Here is a 22,766-nt window from a genome sequence, read left to right as displayed (position 1 = left end):
CAATTAAAATCATTTGACCTGTACCTTTTTCACTAAGTTCTCTTTCTTTTCTTGGTTGGAATATGTTCTACATGTCTCTTAACAACACGGACGGTTGGATTGATCCAAATACCCTCATTATGATCATTTCTAATATATGAATCATTTGATATAATATTCTCATCTTGATCATTTCTGGTAAACGATTCAATCTCAACATCAATATCACCTTGATCTCCAGTGTTTTCATCAATTACTTTGTTGGAAAAAAGAACTATAGACCATTTCTTACTTTTCGGATCATTGACATAGAACACTTGTCTAGCTTGAGAGGCTAGAATAAAAGACTCATCTTTGTATCCCACCCTATTAAGATCCACTTGCAAAAATCCTGACTTATCCATTCGAATGCCGTTATTATTTTCAACCCACTTGCAACCAAATATAGGAATCTGAAACTTCTCATAATCAAACACCCAAATGCGCTCGATAACACCAAAATACGACAGATTTGCAAATTTGGGGTTTAAGTCCTTCACACTTGATATGTGCATTGCTTCAGCTACCACGGTGACACCACTATTCTGCATAGTACTTTTATCATCTTGTTCTTTGGTATAAAATGTGTATCCATTAATCGCGTATGCGCTATAAGAAAAAACATGGAAACTTGGACCATATGCTAAGCATCTCAACCTTTCTGTTATTGAGGCATAGGTCGTACTATCCCCCGGTTCAACATTCTCGTTACTTTTCTCACCATGCAAATTCCAACATGTATAACTTCGATCAATTCCATGCCTCATTAGATGCGATGTCAACTGAACTGCGTCAACCCGTTTCCCATAACAACAACCCAAGCAAGGACATATCACTCTACTGGGGTCTTCGGCGTGCGCAACGGCAAACTTAACGAATTCTGATACCCCATTCTCGTACTCTCTCGACAATCGATTGGAAGACATCCATGTATTATCCATTACTAATTAGAATAAACAAAAAGCAATTTCAGAAGAGAAACCAAAAATGGGATGAGACAAAACAATTTCGCTTTATTGAGTTAGTCTCTGTGCAGGGCATTCATGTCTCCAACAACAACCCAAAACCAAAACAATTTTGGTTTATTGAGTTAGTTTCTCAACATTTTCAGATATCTCTGACTTCAATAGCATGAGAATGTATGAACCATGCATTAAGCATTAGTGGTATGCACTAGTTTGTAGCATAGTTATATATCATCATATAGTTTTTACAAAAGATAAACATTGACTAGAAAATATATATGTAGAATTGTATAATGGTCTAATTGAAAGCTAACAGAAGAATAGTCGACTCTAATTTACTCTATCAAATAACATCCATACCTAAACTTCTTAAGTTACTAGCTACGTTATGTATGCTAGAATAAATACACTCATAAGCTGCATAGTGTACCTTTGATTGGTAGAAGGTGTTTTAGATATTGCTGCCTCCTTTTTCTACATCGAGAAACAAATGGAACAGTTGGTGAAATTTAACCCATAATGCCTAGTCTCCATTGCTAGCATTGCAACACAATAATTATTGTTGAGAATACTCAATAAATGTATGAACCAAGAAAAATGAAACCAAAAATGAACAATAGCGAACGTCAGAAGAGAAACCAAGTAATATGAAGATTAGAAAAATACCTATGCTGTCAAAATCAAACAGCTAACAACGAATTAATAGAAGGAGGAAACGTCGTAGATCTAACAGAGGTGGAAGGAGAACGCCTTAGAAGTAGCGAAAATCGTAGTAGTGAGAACCCTAACGTGAAAAAGAACGAAAATAACAGAGAGTGAAATAACAAAACGCGCAGTATGTTATAATTTTAATGTTTACTAAAGGGGACCTTAGAGGGCGCTTGTGGAAAAAAAGCGCCCTCTAAAGGGGGTCTAAGAGGGCGCTTATGAAAGCGCTCTCTAAGGCTTTCCAAAAACGCTTTATAAACTGGAAATGCACATGGACTTATAGAGCGCTTTTTTAAAAGCGCCCTCTAAGGGTAACCTTAGAGGGCGCTTTTTAGTATTGTTGTCCCTCTATCTCCTCCTTATTTTTTCGCTTCACCTTAGAGGGCGCTTTATTACAAAAGCGCCCTCTAAAGTGCGCTGTCTATTCCAGTTGTTCGCTCCTTATTTTTTCGCTTCACTTTAGAGTGCGCTTTTGTAATAAAGCGCCCTCTAAGGTGCGCTGTCTATTCCAGTTTTTGGCGTAGTGGCTTTCACATCATTCTCAAAAACTTATCCATATCTTTCAAATGACTAAATGTTTTCTCTTGTTCATCACCCTACTTGTCATTATTTTATTCCTTATCAGTATTATCAAGCATGGTGAATTATGTCAAAGTTATGTAGCATTAATGATATTTATTATTTTACCATTACTAGTCTTAATTTGGTTTATTGATAGAGGTTTTTGAATAAATCATGCTCATGGTTTTTGAATAGTTGTTATGGAATAAATTGATATATATATATATATATATATATATATATATATATATATATATATATATATATATATATATATATATATATATATATATATATATATATATATATATATATATATATATATTAATAATGTTCATTTGAATTCTATATATTATCCTGTCTAATGTTAAGCATCAATTAAATTTTTTAAGCATAATTGAGGACAAGTACATAACATGGAACAACAACTTAATTGAGTACCTTGCATATGAGGGACTTGAAAAAAATTCTTGAAGGAGACAATTCAGGAAGTCAACATTTGACCCAGAAGAGATGATAATGAAAAAATCAAAAGTATATTGAATAATCAAACACCACCTTGATGATGGATTATAAACAAAATATTAAAATGCAAAAGATCCCAAGATTTTATGGGACAAACTTAAGGCAAGGTTTAGAAATCAGAGGAAAGTCTTGTTTCCCTCATTGATGGATCTGTGGAACAAATTAAGGTTAAAAAATTATAAAAGTGTTGTTGCATATAACTCTGTCATGCATCAAATTATAGCACAATTAGAATTTTATGGCATAATTATAACCAAAGAAGAAAAGTTGGAAACAACTTTTTCAACTTTTCATGCATCCCAAGTTTTGTTGCAACAATAATACAAAATGAGAGAATTTTTTGATTATTCTGATTTAGTTGCAACTCTTCTAATAGCAGAACAAAATAATGAGTTCCTTATAAAAAGCCACCAGTTACGTCCCACAAGAACAATATCATATCCCAAGATAAATGCTACAATATTTAATCAAATGCATGATGACTATAATCATATTAAAAATCACGGTGGTTAAGCTCGTTTTGAGGGTCTAGTCGAGGCAGATATCACTGTCGAAACCACTTTTATGTTCGAGGTGCGAATAATTATAGATTTCCCAGATATGACAAAACTAATAGGAATCGTCAATGTATGGGTAACTATATCCAAGAGGGTCCCTAGAGGAATCATGGTGATTTATGTTATAGATGCAGAAAGAAAGCTCATTGGTCTAAGATGTGTAAAACACAAAAATGATACTACATATCTTGAGGTTGCTGATTTCGTTGAAGGAACGATGAATTAAGTAACTTTTTGAATAATGTGTAATAAACTTGTATTAATTTTATATTTGTAATATATATCAAATTAAGAATTTGTATTTGTTTGGTGCAGGCACGAAGCCAGAAATTTTGAGTAGTGGGGTCCATATAAATATAACATTTCATTTTCAAAAATATAAATATACATTATAATTGTTCTCTATGATTTTTCATGTTCTGAAAATGTTGAATGATTTTCTCATTTTCAACATCAATAAAAAAATATAAGTATACATTATGTGTTTGATGATTAGAAGTTGATGATTGCTCTAATAATTTTTTTTTTAAAATATTTTTTCATTGCTTATTACTAAAAATAATAAAAAAATCATATTCAGAAAGTTCATATTAATACTATAAAATTGATACAAAACAACAATTTTAAATAAATATTACAAAACTCTAAAATTAAATTTTCTATCATTAACACAATTTAAAACTCAATAAGATAATAATATATTTTTACTCTTATTAAAATAAAAATAAATTATAAATTTATAAAGATTAAAATAAAAAAATTTACATTTTAAAAGACACAACAATGGAGAATAAACTAAGAGGGATGTATTTTACGGTGAGAGAAATTAGAGTAAGAGAAAGAGGTATATGAAAGTGATTTGTTTATACTTGAAAGGAGTCAAAGAGAATTAATAGGAATAGGAAAAGAAAATTTGAATTTTTTTAATTTTATTTAAAGTATTTATTTAATTTTATTATATAAAGCTAATTATTTTTTAAATAAAAAACAAGCAATTGGATATTTTAAATGAGGTGGGATAATTGGTGTATGTGAGAAATAAAATTATTCAATATTATTTATTAAGTGGGGTCATTATAAAATTTTCTTCCTAATTTTCAATACAATTAATATATTAATATATTACTTATAGTATTAAATATTGAATAAGTGATTATTACGGTGGGGGCATGACCCCCTTTGCTACAAAGTAGCTCTGCCCCTGGTTTGGTGTATCCAATGTCTCCATGAAATAATAATGTTAAATATGATGTGTTGATTTACTCTCTATTTAATCTCATTATATTTCAAGAAGGTTAGACATGAAACATGTCGAAAACATTTGCATTCTAGACAGTGAAACTACCCGCACAATCCTCAAATGTAAGAATTTTTTTACTGAAATAAATCCTACTAAAGGTGTAATAAATACAATCTCAGGTCCTGCAGATTTGATGGAAGGAACAAATAATGCTATGTTCATATTACCAAATGGAACACATTTTGTCATTAATAATACTCTATACTCTCCAAAATCAAAGAGAAATTGATTGAGTTTTAATGACATATATCAGCAAGGATAGGATACTGAAACTGCAACGGAAGGTAATATGAAATATATTAATATTACTGCTAATATTTTAGAAAAGAAGAAAACTTTAGAAAAACTATCGAAATTGCCTTCTAGATTACATTATACTTATATACATGAAATTGAATGTAATTTAATAGTAGAAGAAGATCCTAAAATGATGATTTTATAGCATGATTGTTTAGGTCACCCTGGTTCAACAATATTGTGTAAGATAGTTGAAAGTACCCATGACCATCCATTGAAAGACTTAAAACTTACAAAAGAAGATAAATCATGTGAAGCGTGCTCTCTTGGCAAATTAATAACAAAACATTTGCCAGGTAAGATTCAGACAAAATCACATGCATTTCTTGAAAGAAATCAAGGAGATATATGTGGACCTATCCATCCACCGTCAGGACCATTCAGGTACTTTATGGTATTAATTGACACATTTAGTAGATGGTTGTATGTATGTTTACTGTTAAATCGCGATATGACATTTGCAAAATTTCTTGCACAAATAATTAAGCTAAGGGCTCAATTTCTTGATTACACTATAAAGAAAATTAGACTTGACAATGCCAGTGAATTTACATCTGAATCATTTAATAATTATTGCATGTCAATTGGAATTACTGTTGAACATATCGTTCCTCATGTACATACACAAAAGGATTTAGCTGAGTCATTAATCAAACTATCAGTTACTGTTTGGGGTCATGCAATTTTACTTACTGCATCACTCATCCGTCTAAGGCCAAGTGCTAATCATAAACATACCCCTTATCATCTTGCAACTGGTAAGGAACCAAATATTTCTCATTTAAAGATATTTAGTTGTGCAGTATATGCCCCAATATCTCCACCACATAGAACAAAGATGGGACCTCAAAAGAGGTTGGGAATATATGTAGGGTATGAATCACCATCTATTGTTAGATATCTTGAAAATCTTTAACATATGATGTTTTCAGGAAATATTTGCTAATTGTCATTTTGACGAAACAAAATTTTCAACACTAGGGGGAGAAAATAAAAAAATTAGAAAATGAGATAACATGGTATGTACTCCATTTATTATATTTGGACCCATAAAATTAATCATGGAAATATAATGTAAATAAAATAGTTCACTTACAAGATTTAGCAAATCAATTGCCAAATTCTTTTACTAATTTAAAAAGAGTGACAAAGTCACATGTACCAGCTATAGATATCCCAACTCGGATTTAGATTTCAAATCTAAATGATGTAACAAGTAAATATAAGGCACGCTGAAGCGTGACCGACCTATGAGATTCAAAGACAAAAATCCCCGAAAAAGAAAAGGAATAGAAAAAGTGAACATGATTAAAAGTGATTTTGAAAAGACACTATATAATAATAAATTCACGATTGAAAAATGTGCTCTCGAAGAAACACAAAATGGTGATAATGAGATCATAGATAATAAAGTTGAAAACAAGAATGATTTCGAGATTTCAATTAATTATGTTGATATACGAATTTTGTGGAACCGAAAAGGTATGAATAAGATGAAATATTTTCATTCTCCATTACATATGAAATTATGAATGAAAATGATGATCCCAAACCAAGAACTATGAATAAATTTCAAAATAGACATGATTGAAAAAATTGGAAGAATGCAATAGATACTAAATTAAATTCTCTAAAAATTCAAAAAGTATTTAGCCCTATTACAGCTATATCAAAAGATGTGAAATCGGTTGGGTATAAGTGGGTCTTTGTAAGAAAACGAAATGAGAAAAATGAGATTGTCAAATACAAAGCTTGTCTTGTTGCACAATTTTTTTTATCAAAGACCATGATTAATTATGAGGTAACCTTTTCTCCTGTTATGGATGCCATTACTTTTCGATATTTAATTGGTTTATCAGTATTTAACAATCTTGATATGTATCTTATGGATGTTGTTACTGCTTATTTGTATGGATAACTTGATATTGATATATACATGAAAATCCCATAAGGATTTAAAATGTCTGAGATATCAAAACCTAGAAAAATGCATGCAATTAAGTTGCAAAGATCATTTTATGAGTTAAAACAATCCGGACGCATGTGGTATAATAGACCAAGTGAATATTTGCTTAAATAAGGCTATGAAAATAATCCTATTTTTCCTTGTGTTTTTATTAGAAAAACAATATACAGTTTTGTAATAATTGTTGTATATGTTGATCATTTAAATATCATTGAAAATAATAGAGAAATTAAGGAAGTAATAGATTACCTAAAGAAAGAATTTGAAATAAAAGATTCGGGAAAAGCAGGCTCTGCCTTGGTTTATAAATTGAGTATACTAAAAATGGTATATTGGTACATTAATCAAATTATAGAGAAAGGATGTTGAAAAAGTTCAACATGGACAAAACAAACCCTTTGAGTACTCCAATGATGGATAGAATACTTAATGTTGAAAATGATCCATTTAGACCTAAGGAAGGTAATGAAGAATATATTGACTTTGAAACACCATACCTCAGTGCCATTGGGGTACTCATGTACCTTTCTAACTATACAAGACTTGATATATATTTTGGAGAATTTACTAGCAAGATTCAGTTCATGTCCTACAAAAAGACATTGGAAAGGAATAAAACATATATTCTGATATCTCTGAGGTACATCTCACATTGGGTTGTTTTATTTTAACAATACAAAACCAATTTTGTTTGATTATGGAGATGCAAGATATTTGTCAGATCCGGGTAATTCTAAACCACATACTAGATATATATTTACATATGGTAACTCTGCAATATCATGGAGATCACAAAAACAAACACTTGTAGTAACTTCTTCAAATCATGCTTAAGTAATTGCTCTTCATGAAGTGAGCAAAAAGTGTAGATGATTATGATCGGTAACTCGACATATCCAATGAACATTTGGTTTATCAATTGATAATAATCAGACAATTTTGTATGAAGACAATGCTGCATGTATTATCCAAATGAAAGAAGGTTACATCAAAAGTGACAAAACCAAGCATATCCCTCAAAGGTTCTTCTCATTCACACAAGAACTCTAAAGAAACAAAGAGGTTGATATTCAATATATTCGTTCAAGTGATAATGTGACATATCTCTTCACAAAGACACTTCCTACATCAGTTTTCAAGAAACATGTACAAACTATTGAAATGCATCACCTTCGAGATCTTTAAAGAAGAACTGAATATGTTTTGTTGAGGGGGGGCATCATGTGGTACTATTTTCCCCTTATTAAGGTTTTTATCCCAATAAATTCTTCTTAATAAGATTTTTATAGAGACAACATATATTTCCATAAGTTTCTCCTCGACAAGACTTCAACGGAGCATCGGAATAGATATTTCAAAGGGGAAGCGTTAGAATAAATCAAAAATATTATCATTATTATTATTAGTTAAAAATATCTATCTTAATCAATTATTATAGATGCATAATATGTCAAAATTAAAATAATGATGCCAATTATTATATTAGTGTAATAGCTGTATTTTTAATAATATAAATACCATATTTAATTTAAATAAAATCACACCAATTCTTTTAAAAGACATAAGCGATACATTCTAGTTTCTTCAATCTTTTCTAATAGATTGATGTTATATAACTAAATTAGTAATTTATATCATTCACAAATATTAATAAGAAAATATTAAAATCGGTTTTTTTCTCAACAATGATTAATTTACAACAATTTACTGTTCATGGTTTTTATGTTAACAAAGTGAAAACGACAGCGTTTACAACGTTTATTACAGTGTTTACCTTGCCTCCATGGAAGAGGGTTTTGTGAAGGTTTAACCGAAATCCAACCAAAATTGAAGGCGAAAGAATCATGAGAAAACTCTGGAATTCCATCGCGTTCTTCTCTCACCTCGCTCGTCGAAGTTCAACTTCTTACTCTACTCTCCGTGATGCACCCTTCAACCCATTCATCAAACCCAACAAATTCATCTCCACCCCATTTCGAACCATGGACACCCTCGTTCACAAACCCTCTCAAATCTCCTCAAGACAACGAAAAATCGCTGAAAAATCAGAATTCGAAGAAGCTTTCGAGTCTGCGGAAACCACTGAAGAAATGCTCAAAGCGTTCAGTGACATGGAAGTTGTATTCAACGAGAAAGAGCTTGGTTTAGCTTCTTTGAAAATTGGTCTTAAACTTGATCGAGAAGGTGAGGATCCTGAAAAAGCTCTTTCCTTTGCTAACAGAGCTTTGAAAGCATTTGATAATGATAACAAACCTTCTTTGCCTTTTGCCATGACTTTACAGTTAATGGGGTCTGTTAATTATAGCTTGAATAGGTTTAGTGATAGTTTAGGGTACCTTAATAGAGCTAATAGGGTTTTGGGTAGGTTGGAGGATGAGGGTGTATGTGTTGATGATGTTAGGCCTGTGCTTCATGCTGTTCAACTTGAGTTGGCTAATGTTAAGACTGCTATGGGGAGGAGGGAAGAGGCGTTGGAGAATCTTAGGAAGTGTTTGGAGATTAAAGAGATGACTTTTGAGGAAGATAGTGGAGAATTGGGTAAAGGAAACCGCGACTTAGCAGAAGCTTATGTTGCGGTTTTGAACTTTAAGGAGGCGTTTCCGTATTGTTTGAAGGCGTTGGAGATACATATGAAACGATTGGGGATGAATTCTGTGGAGGTTGCTCATGATAGGAAACTTCTCGGGATTGTGTATAGCGGGTTGGAGGAACATGAGAAGGCGTTGGAGCAGAATGTTTTGGCGCAGAGGATTTTGAAGAATTGGAATCTTAATTCTGATTTGTTGCGCGCTGAAGTTGATGCTGCCAATATGATGATTGCTTTGGGAAGATACGATGAGGCTGTTGGTACTTTGAGGAATGTTGTAAATCAGACTGAGAGGGATAGTGAGAGTCGAGCTCTTGTGCTCGTATCAATGGCAAAAGCTTTGTGTAATCAGGAAAAATTTGCAGATTGCAAAAGGTGTTTAGAGATTTCTCTTGGGGTTCTTGACAAAAGAGAACAGATTACACCAGTGGAAGTTGCTGAGGCGTACTCGGAGATATCCATGCTTTATGAAACAATGAACGAGTTCGAAACTGCAATTTCATTGCTGAAAAGGGCACTAGCTTTGCTTGAGAAGCTCCCGCAAGAGCAGCACTCAGAGGGAAGTGTATCTGCAAGAATTGGGTGGTTATTATTGCTGACAGGTAAGGTGAAGCAGGCTATTCCTTATTTGGAAAGTGCTGCTGAAAGGTTGAAAGATAGCTTTGGTCCCAAACATTTTGGAGTGGGTTATATCTACAACAATTTAGGAGCAGCATATTTAGAGTTGGATAGACCACAATCGGCAGCGCAGATGTTTGCAGTAGCAAAGGATATCATGGATGTTTCTCTTGGTCCACATCATGCTGATACAATTGAGGCATGTCAAAACCTTTCAAAGGCTTACGGTGAGATGGGAAGGTATGGATTGTTTTATTGGTTTGACTTCATTCATACCTTGATACTGTTTCTCTTATTCTGTTGAGTTTGAAAATTTTCAGTTTTGGTTACACCTGTCGGAAATTATACATGACGTACATCATTTTCTCTAGCTTTAGCAGTTTAAGCATTTAACTTAGGGGCATATACCTATTACTGTGCAATCCAGATTCCATTGGAACAATTATTGTGAAACTTCTAGATGGGGGAATTATCATGCATTCAACATTAACAAATTTCTGACAAAAATGGAGCAATTTATAATTAATATGTATGCTTTTGTATACTCATTATGTTGATTGACTGCTTTCAAAAGAAAAATTTGGTCATGTTTGGATAAACAATTTGATTAACGCTTATAACATAACCGCTTATCCACCCCAGGGGTTGGCCTGTTGGTGAAGGCTTGGGACTTGAGAGTGTGCTCTAAGCTAACATTCCTCGTGTTTGGGCCCAAGCCTCAGGTTCAAATCCCATTAGGTTCAAATCCCGTTAGGTTCTAAGTTAACATTCCTCGTGTTTGGGCCATAACTGCTTATCACTTAAGTGCTTACATGTAAGCTGTTTCTATAGCAAAAGATAAAATAAAGTTAATCTGTTTTTATTTGAGTTATAAGCTATCTCGGAGAGCTTATGGAAATAAGCTGAAAACATCTTATGGATGTGTTGTAAACTGTTTCCATAAGCTCTCCCAAACTGTCATTCTACTAGTGCATATGCTAGCAGATAACCTCAAATAAGCCATTCTGAAGAATCCCTTATTCATGCTAGGCTCATAACTCTTTTATTTTCCGATTCTACCTCTCATTTAGTTCCTATCATTTACCAAACTAAGTTTTATTACCTTCTATGAATGAGTTGATTGTTAAACCACTATCTTCTCTTCTATACTCACCAAGACAGTTCTGATTTGGTGGTTCTGTGGTTGCACTGTTGTGCGATGCAGAATTCTAATCTTCACATATTAGATAAACTAAAATGTGACTGAGTTGAATTTGAATGGTGAATTTTTTGAGGGTAGATCTTGGGTATAAAGAGTTATGACTTGAGCCCATAGTTGTATACAGAACCACTGTTAAGGTAGTCAGTCATCAATGTTTTGCTTATTTTAGGAACTTCATGCAAACTTATTTCATTTTTGTGATTGGTCCATTTTGACCTCAATTGCATATACTATTTTATTTGTGTTAAGAAATGTGGTTGGACCTAACTCAACCCTACAAAACCGGTTTGTAGGGTGAGGATTGCCCCCACTTATAAGCACATGTTCAGACCATATAATCCGATGTGTGACTTTTTAGCACACCCCCTCACGTCCATGACTGGACATTTGGAGTGTGAAAATAAATGGTGGGTGGTACGATAGCGGAAACCTGAAATAAGATCTTAAACGAGGCTTTGATACCGTGTTAAGAAATGTGGTTGGGCCTAACTCAACCCTATAAAACCGGCTTGTAGGGTGAGGATTGCCTCACATATTTTAGGTTATATATTGTCCGATGTATGACTCTTAACATGTTGCAGACTGCCTAATTTTTATTTGTGAAGCTAATGTATACGCGATCTTATCCTATATAATAATTTGAATCACAAAAATGTTTAGAAATTGGAAGGTATATTTAAGCCTTGATTGTCTCCAGCTCAGAGGTTCTGTTCAAGGAAATTAAGGAATTAAACGCGCCTTGTTTCTGTCCTTTGTTTGGATAATGTGCTACTATATTCACCAGTTTAATTTTATTCCCAACTGATACATGATACATCTCTTCTTCTCAAAGGGATAAATTCATGTTTTTCTAATGTTTTGAATATTGGAATTACAGCCATGCCCTTGCAATCGAGTTCCAACAACAAGTTATTGACGCTTGGGAAAGCCATGGAGCAAGTGCAGAAGAAGAACTTAAAGAAGCTCAGCGACTTCTTGATCAGTTAAAGAGAAAAGCGCGCGGTACCTTGTCAAATGAGGTTCCTATGAAGGCTCTACCCTTACGCGGTGCCTTGTCAAATGAGGTTCCTATGAAAGCTCTACCGTTACCTACTAATACACCCGCAACATCCGGTGTCTCCCAGCCTGACATACCATTACGTCAATCCCGGACAGTTTAACAGACGTACTCTTTTGCAACAACACCATTGCATACTTAAAGAATGTCTATGGTACTGGTATAAAGTTTGTCCGAAAACAGCAATAAGCTAGCTTATATAATTTATTTGACCAGTTTATCAGTTTTGTTTGACCGAATTGGTGGTTGCTGGTTTTGAGATTTTCATACAGATTAGTGCAGGTAAATTACCTAATAGCTATATCACAATCACAATCATATACTTGGGGTTTGCCATTAAATTATTTGTATTTTATATTCTGATTCAGTACTAAAGTTTGTCATTATACATTAAAAGGGATTTTCCCCAAATAATATAATACTTCCCCTGTATGTACTGAAGCATAATAGGTTAAAGTTTTTGAGCCAGGAATCCGAATCCTGATGGTAAAATAATGAAGCATAAGGCAAGAATAATGGCAACAGGGTTCCTGCAAAAGGAAAGGTCTATATTTCGATGAAGTGTTCACCTTTGACTAAACATGAAACAATCAGGCTTGTCACTGCGCTTTCAACATGAGTTGGCCTTCAATGAATTAAAAAATAATTTTTTTTTTATATATGATAAAAAACAAAGGGAATATGTTATAGGTATTGTTGAGTGTCCTATATTGGACATTATATAACGTAATCATATATGTTTATAAGTAGAGATACAATATCCACCACCACTTAAAAGCAATATGTTTGACACAGAAGATGAGTTATTCCATTCTAATTTTTTTAACACCACATTAATAATGGGAGGGTAAGAGTATTTGAACAATTGGTGACTTGCTGCAATACTTGTGACAGCTTTGTTGGAGTCACATTCTACAGAGAAAGAAGACCTCAAGTTTTAAGTTATTTACATGATAAGGCTGTTATCTTCATTTGATTCTTGGTGTACCCTTCATGAGTTATTTTGGCATTACCAAATGTCTAATAACGCTCTACCCACGGGGAAGGTACTAGTGATTGAGACTTGGTAGGGACATAGATAGAGGTGGAATACCAACCAGTGTAAGGATATTCTCTAGACTTTGAATTTTCTACCTATAGATAAGGGACACATTTATTGCTGTATAATAATAATGTTTCCCTACATCCATATCATTGTAGTGTGGCCTAAAGAAAAACATTGATAATTTCCATACATAACATTTCTCAAGCTACTACTTATAGTTTCTCACTGTCTTGCTCTTTAACCTCTTTGCTTCTGATAAATAGTTTCTCCAAATTACACCTTCCTTGCTCCGCAGTCAGAATTTTGTATTCATGGTCAATACATCGGCGACCATTGGATGTGAAGTGGCGCACTATCCTCTTTAAATCGGAAGAGTGGTTGGCATTGAACGCATGTTGCAAAGCATGAGATGTGGTCAGCTGTTAGATTGATCTGGACGATTGGGAGAGTGCTCGCGTGAGAGATTACCTGTTCAGCAAGAGAAAAGAGTCTACATGTTCTGTGCCAAATACTGCCTCACGTCGTTATTGGGCCTTCGCCTCTTTAGACCTTGTGTGCGGCTTATAAATGTTACTGATATTTTGATATTTTGACCGTGTGAATGTGAGAAAGATGGACCCTATCTCTTAGCATGCATGAAAGATGGACCCTAGAAACATAATGTTTTAGAACTTGTCAGTCTATTATTTGTTCAGAGTAAAAAAGAGAAAAACATGGAAGAGATAATGTGCTGAAAATCATTCACAATCATTTACATTCACTTTCTAGTAAAACAAAACTTCAGAAAGGTAATGAAAAGAACCACTCCTTGTAATTCAAGCAAGGTACTAAACTCTAAAACCATTATTTCTAACAATTATCAGTGTCAGACTCTCACTAAGTCACCACTATCACTTGCAGATCTAACTTCATTTGGATAAAAACTTGAAATAAAGAAACAAAACAGAATGGAAAATCATCTTAAATTAACATCATTCTCCAAATGGAAGGATTGCATTTTTGGATCCCTTTCCATAGTAACAAAATGGAAAGAATGCACTTTTACTTCTGCTATTACAATCCTCACTTGCACTAGCTTCATTTTGTTGTATAATGGCTTGAACATCCATGAACATTTGTCTATCATTTGCAGAATCCAATGAGAAAGATCTTCGAATCGGTTGAATCGAAAACAAGTCATCTTTCTTTCTGATTATATCAGTGTACTCATCTCCCATGATGGAAACATAAGGACACTTTGGTTTCATTTCTCTTGTAGAGTGATACTTTCTACTATGTCCTATGCTTCCCCTTGAGTCATCTTTTTCTTGTTGAACCTCGTTTTCTTCTCCGCCTAATTCGATGACGACGAAATCTTCATCACTTGCTAAGTTAGAGAGTAACTGAGAAGAATTCTGAGGAGAAGAGCTTGGAGCTATGATAATGTCAAATGGAGTACTTGTTGCATTGCCTGAAATGCTTGATCTACAAAGAGGACAATTAGAATTTGTTTGAAGCCAAATATCAATGCAATCCAAGTGAAAAGCATGGTTACAGTTTGGTAGAATTTTTATCACATCTTGTTCTTGAAACTCTGTCAAACAAACCACACAACCATACACACTTTGATCTTCACATTCACCTTTTATAAACTGAAAAGACGGGATTTCTCTGATGACCGATTCGTCTAATCCCCGGTTCCATAATGTAGGAGATAATGCTATGAAGTGATCTTCATCGTTCCATCCAGCTCGAAGAACCGAAATCCATCTCGTTGGATTCACATGATTCCAGTTAGAGCAGAATTTGGTTAAAAAAGTGATGTAGCTGAGGAGTAACAAAATGGCAGCAATGATGCTGAGAACAACAATGGCAAATATGGGAAAAGCATAGTCTGAAACAGGCTGTGGAGGGCGATGATGAAGTGTATTATCCTGAGTTATGATAATAGGTGGGAGAGCTTGATATTCAAGGTTGTAGATTTGGTCCTTGTTTAGTGCCATGATGAAAGATGTGAATATGAGATATGTGATGGCCTTAAAAGTTAGGTGCATGGAAAACTTTTGAGGAGCCACAACTTTGTCTATCGTTCTTTGTGGTCCTATTCGACCAGATGAATTAGTCTCTGCAGTTGCGCAGAAAATTTAATATAGTGATGTATTTTGAGAGTGACATGTGCATGTGGTGATTACAAGGAAAAGGAAACACATGAAGAGAAGGATGGGGGCCTAGACTTGTTTTAATGAGGAAGGATACAAAAGGGTTTGGATTAATGTAATTGTAGTCTTTTGACAAGTTTTTAGTGTGTTGCTTACCTTGGTGTTTTCTCTTATATGAATATTGTCTTTTCATCTCCAATTCTAACTAGTCAGTTCAACTCTGATATGTGTCTTTGATGGTGTCCTACCACCCTTTTTCTTTGTTCATGATTTAAATTAAGCCATATATTATTGATTGAGTTTAACTTCATACAACATGATATGACTGGACAACACAAGGCCTCCGTTCATGTTTTTTTTCTTTTCAACCCTCAGACATAGTCATTGCATGTTGTTGTTTAAATCACCTTGGTGTTTATGGTTAATGGCTAAGTATTCTGCATGGTTTTGATGCAATCATTTGGTCATATCTTCGCGTATGTTACTTGGATGGAGCCGATTTTTGTTCTTTTGGAAACTAGACTCAATTGCTTTTTAATTTGGGAGTTGGTTTTAATAAAGTACATTGAAGATTGATACATAGAAAGAAAGTTCAAGATGACCATAACTAGTTGAGGTAGTTCCTTGTAAAAAAGTATCATATTAGTAAAGTAGATATTTAAACTTTCCGATGAATATTCATTACTCAAATATTTTAATTAACTAATTGAAGTTAATGTCTTATTTATAGAAAAGAGAATTTCAAAAATGTTTTTGAGAGAAATGCAAGTATGAGAGCGTCGTCAAGTGGGCGTGTCGATTTCAATAGGAAGAATGACGTCCGTACCATATATATTGTGAATGGAGTCTCTCCGGTTTTTGAATGAGGGATGGCGTGATACGACTATAGCACCCAGTGAAGCTATTCACCCTAGAGTTCTTTGGCCTCATCTAATTTCTTCTTTATTCCCCATAATATCACCTTGTTCGTTGATTTAGTCTGCATGTTAGCATAAGGATAGGCAACGAAAATAAACTTTGTTTGTACTTCTAGGTCACGACAGAAATTGACCACGGTAGAGCTGACGAACTGAGTTCCATTGCCTTAAATGATAACTCATGACAAACCAAACCTGCATATTAGTCGATGCCAATAGAAACTGCAGGCTCTTTTTGCGATGATCTTGGAGACGACTTCAACTTCTATCCACTTTTTGAAATACTCTAATCCAATGATAAAAAACTTTAACGGGCCAGGTGCCAAGGGGAAAGGGCCTAAAATGTCCAAGCCCCATTTGTAGAATGGTCAAGGCAACATGACAAAATTATGGAGTTTAGATGGCACATGATGTAAATTAGCGTGCTTATGGAATTTGCCGCATTTCCTAAAGAATACCGTGATGTCCTTCATCAGAGTGGGCGAGTAATAGGCCAGCCTTAACAGTTAATGGGTATGGGCTCGTCAACCGATGTGACTGTTGCAAGCCCGTTGGTGTACCTTTGTAAAAACTAAGTTGATTTCATGATCTCCTAGATATCTTAGCATATGGTATGCACTTCCCATTTCGTAAAGTTTCCCTGACATCATGGTATACTTTACAACATGTTTGAAAATTTTCTTCGCCTCTAAATCGTCCAATGACAGTTCGTCTTGTGGATCTATGTGCTTGTGGGTATAAAGTCTTCAACAATTTGTTTATTTGGTATTGACGTTGACAACACTCTTAAACGAATTCTTCATTGGAAATATTGATCAATATATGATGATCAAGTTATGCAGCTTGAAGATCAAGCTGTGTTGATTAATTGAAGTTTTTGATGATTATCTTATGTAGTGATCAATTGGTGGTGCATAATATGTTGATAAAGTGGTGGTGCTTGATACTTTGATCAACTTGTGATGCTTAATATGTTTATCAAATGGTAATCAAGTGATGAAGCTTAAAGAATCAAGATGATCAAGTTGTGTTGATCAATTGCAGCTAAAATATCTGAAGGTCATCTGATATAATGATCAAGTGAATATGCTTGGAAATCAAGTTGTAATGATTGATTTATGTAGATCAAGTTGTGTTGATCAAGTTTGGGATGCTTGAAGATCAATTTATCAAAGCTTATATGTGGAAAACAACACCTTATATCAAACAATGTTCGATGAAGTTAGCGAAGATCTATGATCAAGTGTTTGTCTGATGATGATGGTTATCCTGAAGAGTATCTCAAGCCTCATCATCAGAAGATTCAAGGTTTTAGTAAAGTGACAAAAGTCAAAGATAATATGGCAAGGAATCAGAAACTTCAGAGTTGTGAAAGTGGGGAGGTGTGAAAGCTCGCTGAGTCTAGGTCGAGTGGCCAATATTCGTAAAGGTATAAGATTAATTGTCGAATGTATTAAGGAAAATTACACACACACGTGCATGCGCACACGCGCGCACACACACACACACACATACATACACACACACATGCACGCACACACATATGCACACACACACACACACACACACACACACAAACACGCACACCCACACACACATACACACACACACACACACATACACATACACACACACACACACACACCCATATTTGGTTCTTCATACAAACTAGGTTCCAATCTCTGCGAACTCTGAGCCCTCTCTCTAAGCTCCAAGCCCCCTCTCTGAGTTTGGGACAAGTCATTAGTCTCCTATCTGAACTAGCAGAAATGCCTCTTAACACAACTCTTATGATGCATGACCATATCATCAAATTAATGCGTTAAGACCCCTATCTGATCCTAACATAAATATATTGGCAACTCAAGTAATCCCCTCTTTGGATTACATCACACCAAAATCATAAAATGCACATTATCAGTCAAAAGTGCAACACAAACATGCTAATAATTCATCTCAATTGAATTATATTTCAAATATGCAACAATAAAACAAACATAACTCAAAATAATCCATATTCACAACATTCTCATATTTCATACTTATTCTCAACGCTCAACATCTCGTTATAGCAACATATTCAAATATTTCCACAACTCAAAACATATTCCTCAAACTTGCACAACTCGACATTTACTCGATCACATAATTTTTAATAATCATTCTCATCAATTACTAATGTTATCATAACATATTCAGCCTATGAAGTCATAACCAATTGATAGTAGTTCGCATTAGCTTTCCAACGCTTCAAACCGCGTTTCGATATGACTTACGAAACTCAAGTTATTATAAAAACAAAAACATAAGAATTTCGCCGCTAGAGCATCTCGCTACGCGAGGACCTCCCTCGCTAAGCGACGCTTCTTTTGCTAAGCGACGATGTACATACCTACAAAAACCAGAATGCAATTTCCATCATTGAAGGACCTCTAGAACTCCGATTTCGATCCCGTGAAAATCCAGACGCTCAAAATTATACACAGTACGATTATCACATGATTAAAACCTAATTTAACACATAAACTCCATTATTTTCATGAAAATCATTGATTTTCTAAAACTTCGGCAGTGCAACAATGATGGAAAAACATCAAGTATCAAAACAGAAAAATTAGTCATGAATAGTGCACGAACTCATCAATTATTATAGATAATTTTCATCATATAATCAGAATTCATCCGTAACATACACCCTATTGAAGGTTAAGTGTTAGACGATAGTACCGATCTAGAAGGGGGGGGGGGGGGGTTGAATAGATCATGTATTTAAAAATTTGGCGCTTTTTAAAATTATTTTAAAGGTTGCATAAGCTCCCTAGACCACGATCGTCTAAACGATCCGTTACTGGAAAGATCAGATATGCGTGAAACCTAATGGAACAACTAAGATAAAGCTAATCAACAACAATATTAATCAATTGATCAAATACACAAATCTTTGATATAGCTACCACAAATTATGAATTAAAACAATGAGAAAACAAGAAAAATATTGATAAACTTGTGTGAAGTTAATTTTAGCAAACATTTGGTGTGCACACTACACCAAGTCTTAATTTCACTAGAATTGATTGTGCAGAATTTTCCTTCGTTACAACCAAAGTGATTGCAACAATTTATCAAACAAGTTTAATGCATAACAATTAATCGAGATGAAGTTACCAATTAGTTTCACACAAGATTCAATTTATGCAGAAATTAAAGAGTTAGAGAAAGAGATAACAACACTAAATTTGTTTAGGCAGTTCCCCTTTCGTCCTCGCTTCGGGTACGTCTTCCCCCAATTCTAAAACTAGAATTGAGATATTTATTATCAATTGCAAAGTTTATACAAGAGAAAAAATAATCACCACCAATCAAACCTAAGTGTTGTTGTAGATCCTATTCACTTCTCTCCCCTTGGTTCGAGTTGAATCAAGTGCTTCAAACATTTCGAATCAACCTCCGATTATAACTACCTTATTGCAATAACTCCAAGTTCTCCAAAAATCTAGCTCAGCTGATTTCGATAGTGACACGCTTGAACCCAAACCTTTCTTCACAATCCTCCGGTTACCGTTACTTGTCCGAATGAACCCACCGTTCTTCAAACCTTTCACTCGACTGAATCTATGAAGCAAAAATTTGTGCAAAACCCCCAAATCTTAGAGGACAAAACCCTAAGATTTTATTCAAGAAAACCCCACTAAAAACCTTTACCCAACCCAAGATACAAAATCCTATTTGGACGTTATCACCATAACAATGCATTATGATCAACAAAAGTTGTTATGTGTAATTGTTGAAACATGCAATGAAGAATGAAGATGAAGATGAACTTTAGTGTATATCTTTCACTTTTCTTGTTTAAAAAAAATGAAAATGAGACTCAAGAATATATATATGATGTATGGACCAAGTGAAAAACACAACATAACTTTTAGCAAAAATACACAGCAGAAAAATGAGTGAAATCAACGACTACTCGACCTGTTCACACTAGGGACTCGACCTGTTCAGACCCGCGTCAACACAATTTAAATAAAATAGGTTATGAGTCGACCGCAACAGGGCGATGAGTCGACTAATCTTGTTTTTCCAAAAATGAGTCGACCTATGAGTCGACCTGATCAGACCCATGAGTTACAAAGAAAATGACATGCATGAATGAGTCGACCGCTCCAAAGCATGAGTCGACTCAAAGATTTTAAATGGTCAAAATGAGTTTTTTTAAGATGTATTTTGGTCAATCTAAACCATTCTCTTATGGACCTAAGGTACCAACAATGATCAAGTGCAATATTGACATATATGAGATGCTTCTATATGCATAAACACATTGAATTGATACTTTGAGCATGTTAAAGAATGAATACACTCTATGATATGATGACACCGTGCAAGGTACATAGTATGATCTACTAAAAGGTTTGACATCATTAAAATAAGGACTAATAACCTTTTCCCTCACATGCTCCCCCTTTTTGATGATGACAAACCGTGGCACAATCTTTCATATATCGCGTACTTTAATAGACACCCCCCTTGATTTTATGCATTCCTTTGAAAAAAAAATGCTATAATAATCATAAGTTGTGTTTCCATTGCTTCTCCCCCTTTGACAACATCAAAAAGAGACAAGGACGAGGTCAACCGGAATTAAAATATATTCATAAGCACATAATCAACCACTTTGCAACAGATTAACATCAATAACCATTCACATAAAATGAAGTTAATGTAATAAATATAATCATAAATAAGACACGAAACTAGAAAAAGAAATTTAGTACACTACATATCCAAATTTGTTCAACATAAGTTCTAAGACAAATAAACTAAATACAATAACATGCAAACATGGAGAAAATGAAATGCACTACATGGACGAAAGCTAAATGAATCAATCTTCTAAGGTCTTCTCTCCCATGACGGGTCATTTCTGCTTCTATAAACATAAGGGTGACATGGAGGTCTGTCTTGTTCATAGAGGTCAATGAATTCAATGAAGTTCCGGTTAAGAGTATTGAAAGATCCGGTGAGAGTGCAATGATTGGAACCCATAGTATCAATCCGTTGTATAATTATGGAGGCAAATGGATTAAAATTGTAACTTTGGGTTTGAATCTGACCCCTTAAGGCTAAGTACCGTTCCTCTTGGAGAGTTGCAAAAGAGGCAAAATTATCACTTTGAATTTGAAGTTGACCCTGCAAAGCCGTAAATCTCTCCTCTTGAAGTGTGGAAATTTTTTGCTGATGAATTTGCATATTTCTCAACAGTTCCGTTACTTCATAATTATCAGATTGAGGAGGAAATGGAGGAATATATGAAGATCGTTGGCTGGTCCAATCGGTGTGTTGCCACTCTCCCCAACCTTGGTTATCCGATGAATTCGCAGTGAAGAGTCGACTCAAACAGGTAATGCATCGACACATACTTGTTTAAAACGTAGATGATTGGACCTTGAGTAGCGAAGAGTCGACTCATGGGTCGACCCGTTGGGACCCAAAGTTAATGATTCGCAAACATGAAATGCAACAATGGTCCTAATTATGAATGCATGTTAAATATGATTCCTAAGCAAGTTTACACATATTTCAAACATAGAAATGGATTAAGCTTAGACCAAACCATAAAATAAACATCAAGAAAGTGCATTATATAGAACAAGTACATACATATATAAATGATCAAGATAGTTCAAATAAATAGGAAAGATATTACCTCCAATGACGATAAACGATGAATGCCTTCACATAGCTCACACTTATCAATGTGATTAATCAAAGAATAGCCAAGCATAGATATAAAGCAAGCATCATATATAAATTTAAAAGAGATCTGAGATATCGAGAACACCAAGTTCCCTATGGATATGGAAGAAAGGTTCTGTCGCAAGTGGTTTTGTGAAAATATCGGCAAGTTGATTTTTGCTATCAACATGCTCGAAAACGACATCACCTTTCTCAACATGATCCCTAAGGAAGTGATGCCGAATTTCAATATATTTAGTGCGTGAATATAGTATAGAATTTTTGGGTAGATTAATGGTGTAACACCCATTTTTATACCCCAAAATAAATAACATATAATCAGAGTGAATAAGCACGCATATAAACAAAAGGGCGTCACATCGACGTTTTCAAAAACTAAAAGCTTTCAAAAACCAACATCATTCATCATCAATCTACAATACACCTGGTCATTTAAAATAACACGTTTTCAAATATCATGAATATACAAGAATACGTGTTCGCAGCGGAAAATAATGGATACTCATGTATTTCATAAAATGATTCATGTCCCATACCATGATCATCTCT

General features: G+C 34.3%; 2 protein-coding genes across 3 annotated transcripts; one reads left to right on the top strand and one right to left on the bottom strand.

Annotated features, from left to right (window-relative positions):
• Nucleotides 1–8,624: 8,624 nt before the first annotated feature.
• Nucleotides 8,625–12,801, top strand: LOC127092119 (protein KINESIN LIGHT CHAIN-RELATED 2). The gene is made up of 2 exons (XM_051030932.1): nt 8,625–10,342; nt 12,181–12,801. The coding sequence occupies exons 1-2, from the start codon at nt 8,742–8,744 to the stop codon at nt 12,461–12,463; spliced, it is 1,884 nt and encodes a 627-aa protein (XP_050886889.1). The 5' UTR covers nt 8,625–8,741; the 3' UTR covers nt 12,464–12,801.
• Nucleotides 12,802–13,208: 407 nt separating this feature from the next.
• On the bottom strand, nt 13,209–15,517 carry LOC127092120 (RING-H2 finger protein ATL16). Of its 2 annotated transcripts, XR_007792110.1 has the most exons (3): nt 14,472–15,517; nt 13,874–14,054; nt 13,209–13,764 (listed from the first exon to the last, which is right to left on the bottom strand). XR_007792110.1 is itself a non-coding variant. In XM_051030933.1 (1 exon), exon 1 carries the CDS (start codon nt 15,436–15,438, stop codon nt 14,377–14,379), a length of 1,062 nt encoding a protein of 353 aa, XP_050886890.1. In that variant the 5' UTR covers nt 15,439–15,517; the 3' UTR covers nt 14,134–14,376. The 2 variants fall into 2 exon arrangements, 1 of the variants encoding a protein (XP_050886890.1); XM_051030933.1 differs by lacking the exons at nt 13,209–13,764; nt 13,874–14,054 and having other exon boundaries at nt 14,134–15,517.
• Between the last annotated feature and the right edge of the window lie 7,249 nt (nt 15,518–22,766).

This window comes from Lathyrus oleraceus, chromosome 6 (genome assembly GCF_024323335.1).
Source record: "Lathyrus oleraceus cultivar Zhongwan6 chromosome 6, CAAS_Psat_ZW6_1.0, whole genome shotgun sequence".
Classification (NCBI taxonomy): Eukaryota; Viridiplantae; Streptophyta; class Magnoliopsida; order Fabales; family Fabaceae; genus Lathyrus; species Lathyrus oleraceus.
Note: the sequence above shows the minus strand (reverse complement) of the source record. Positions and strands in the feature narration are given on the sequence as shown.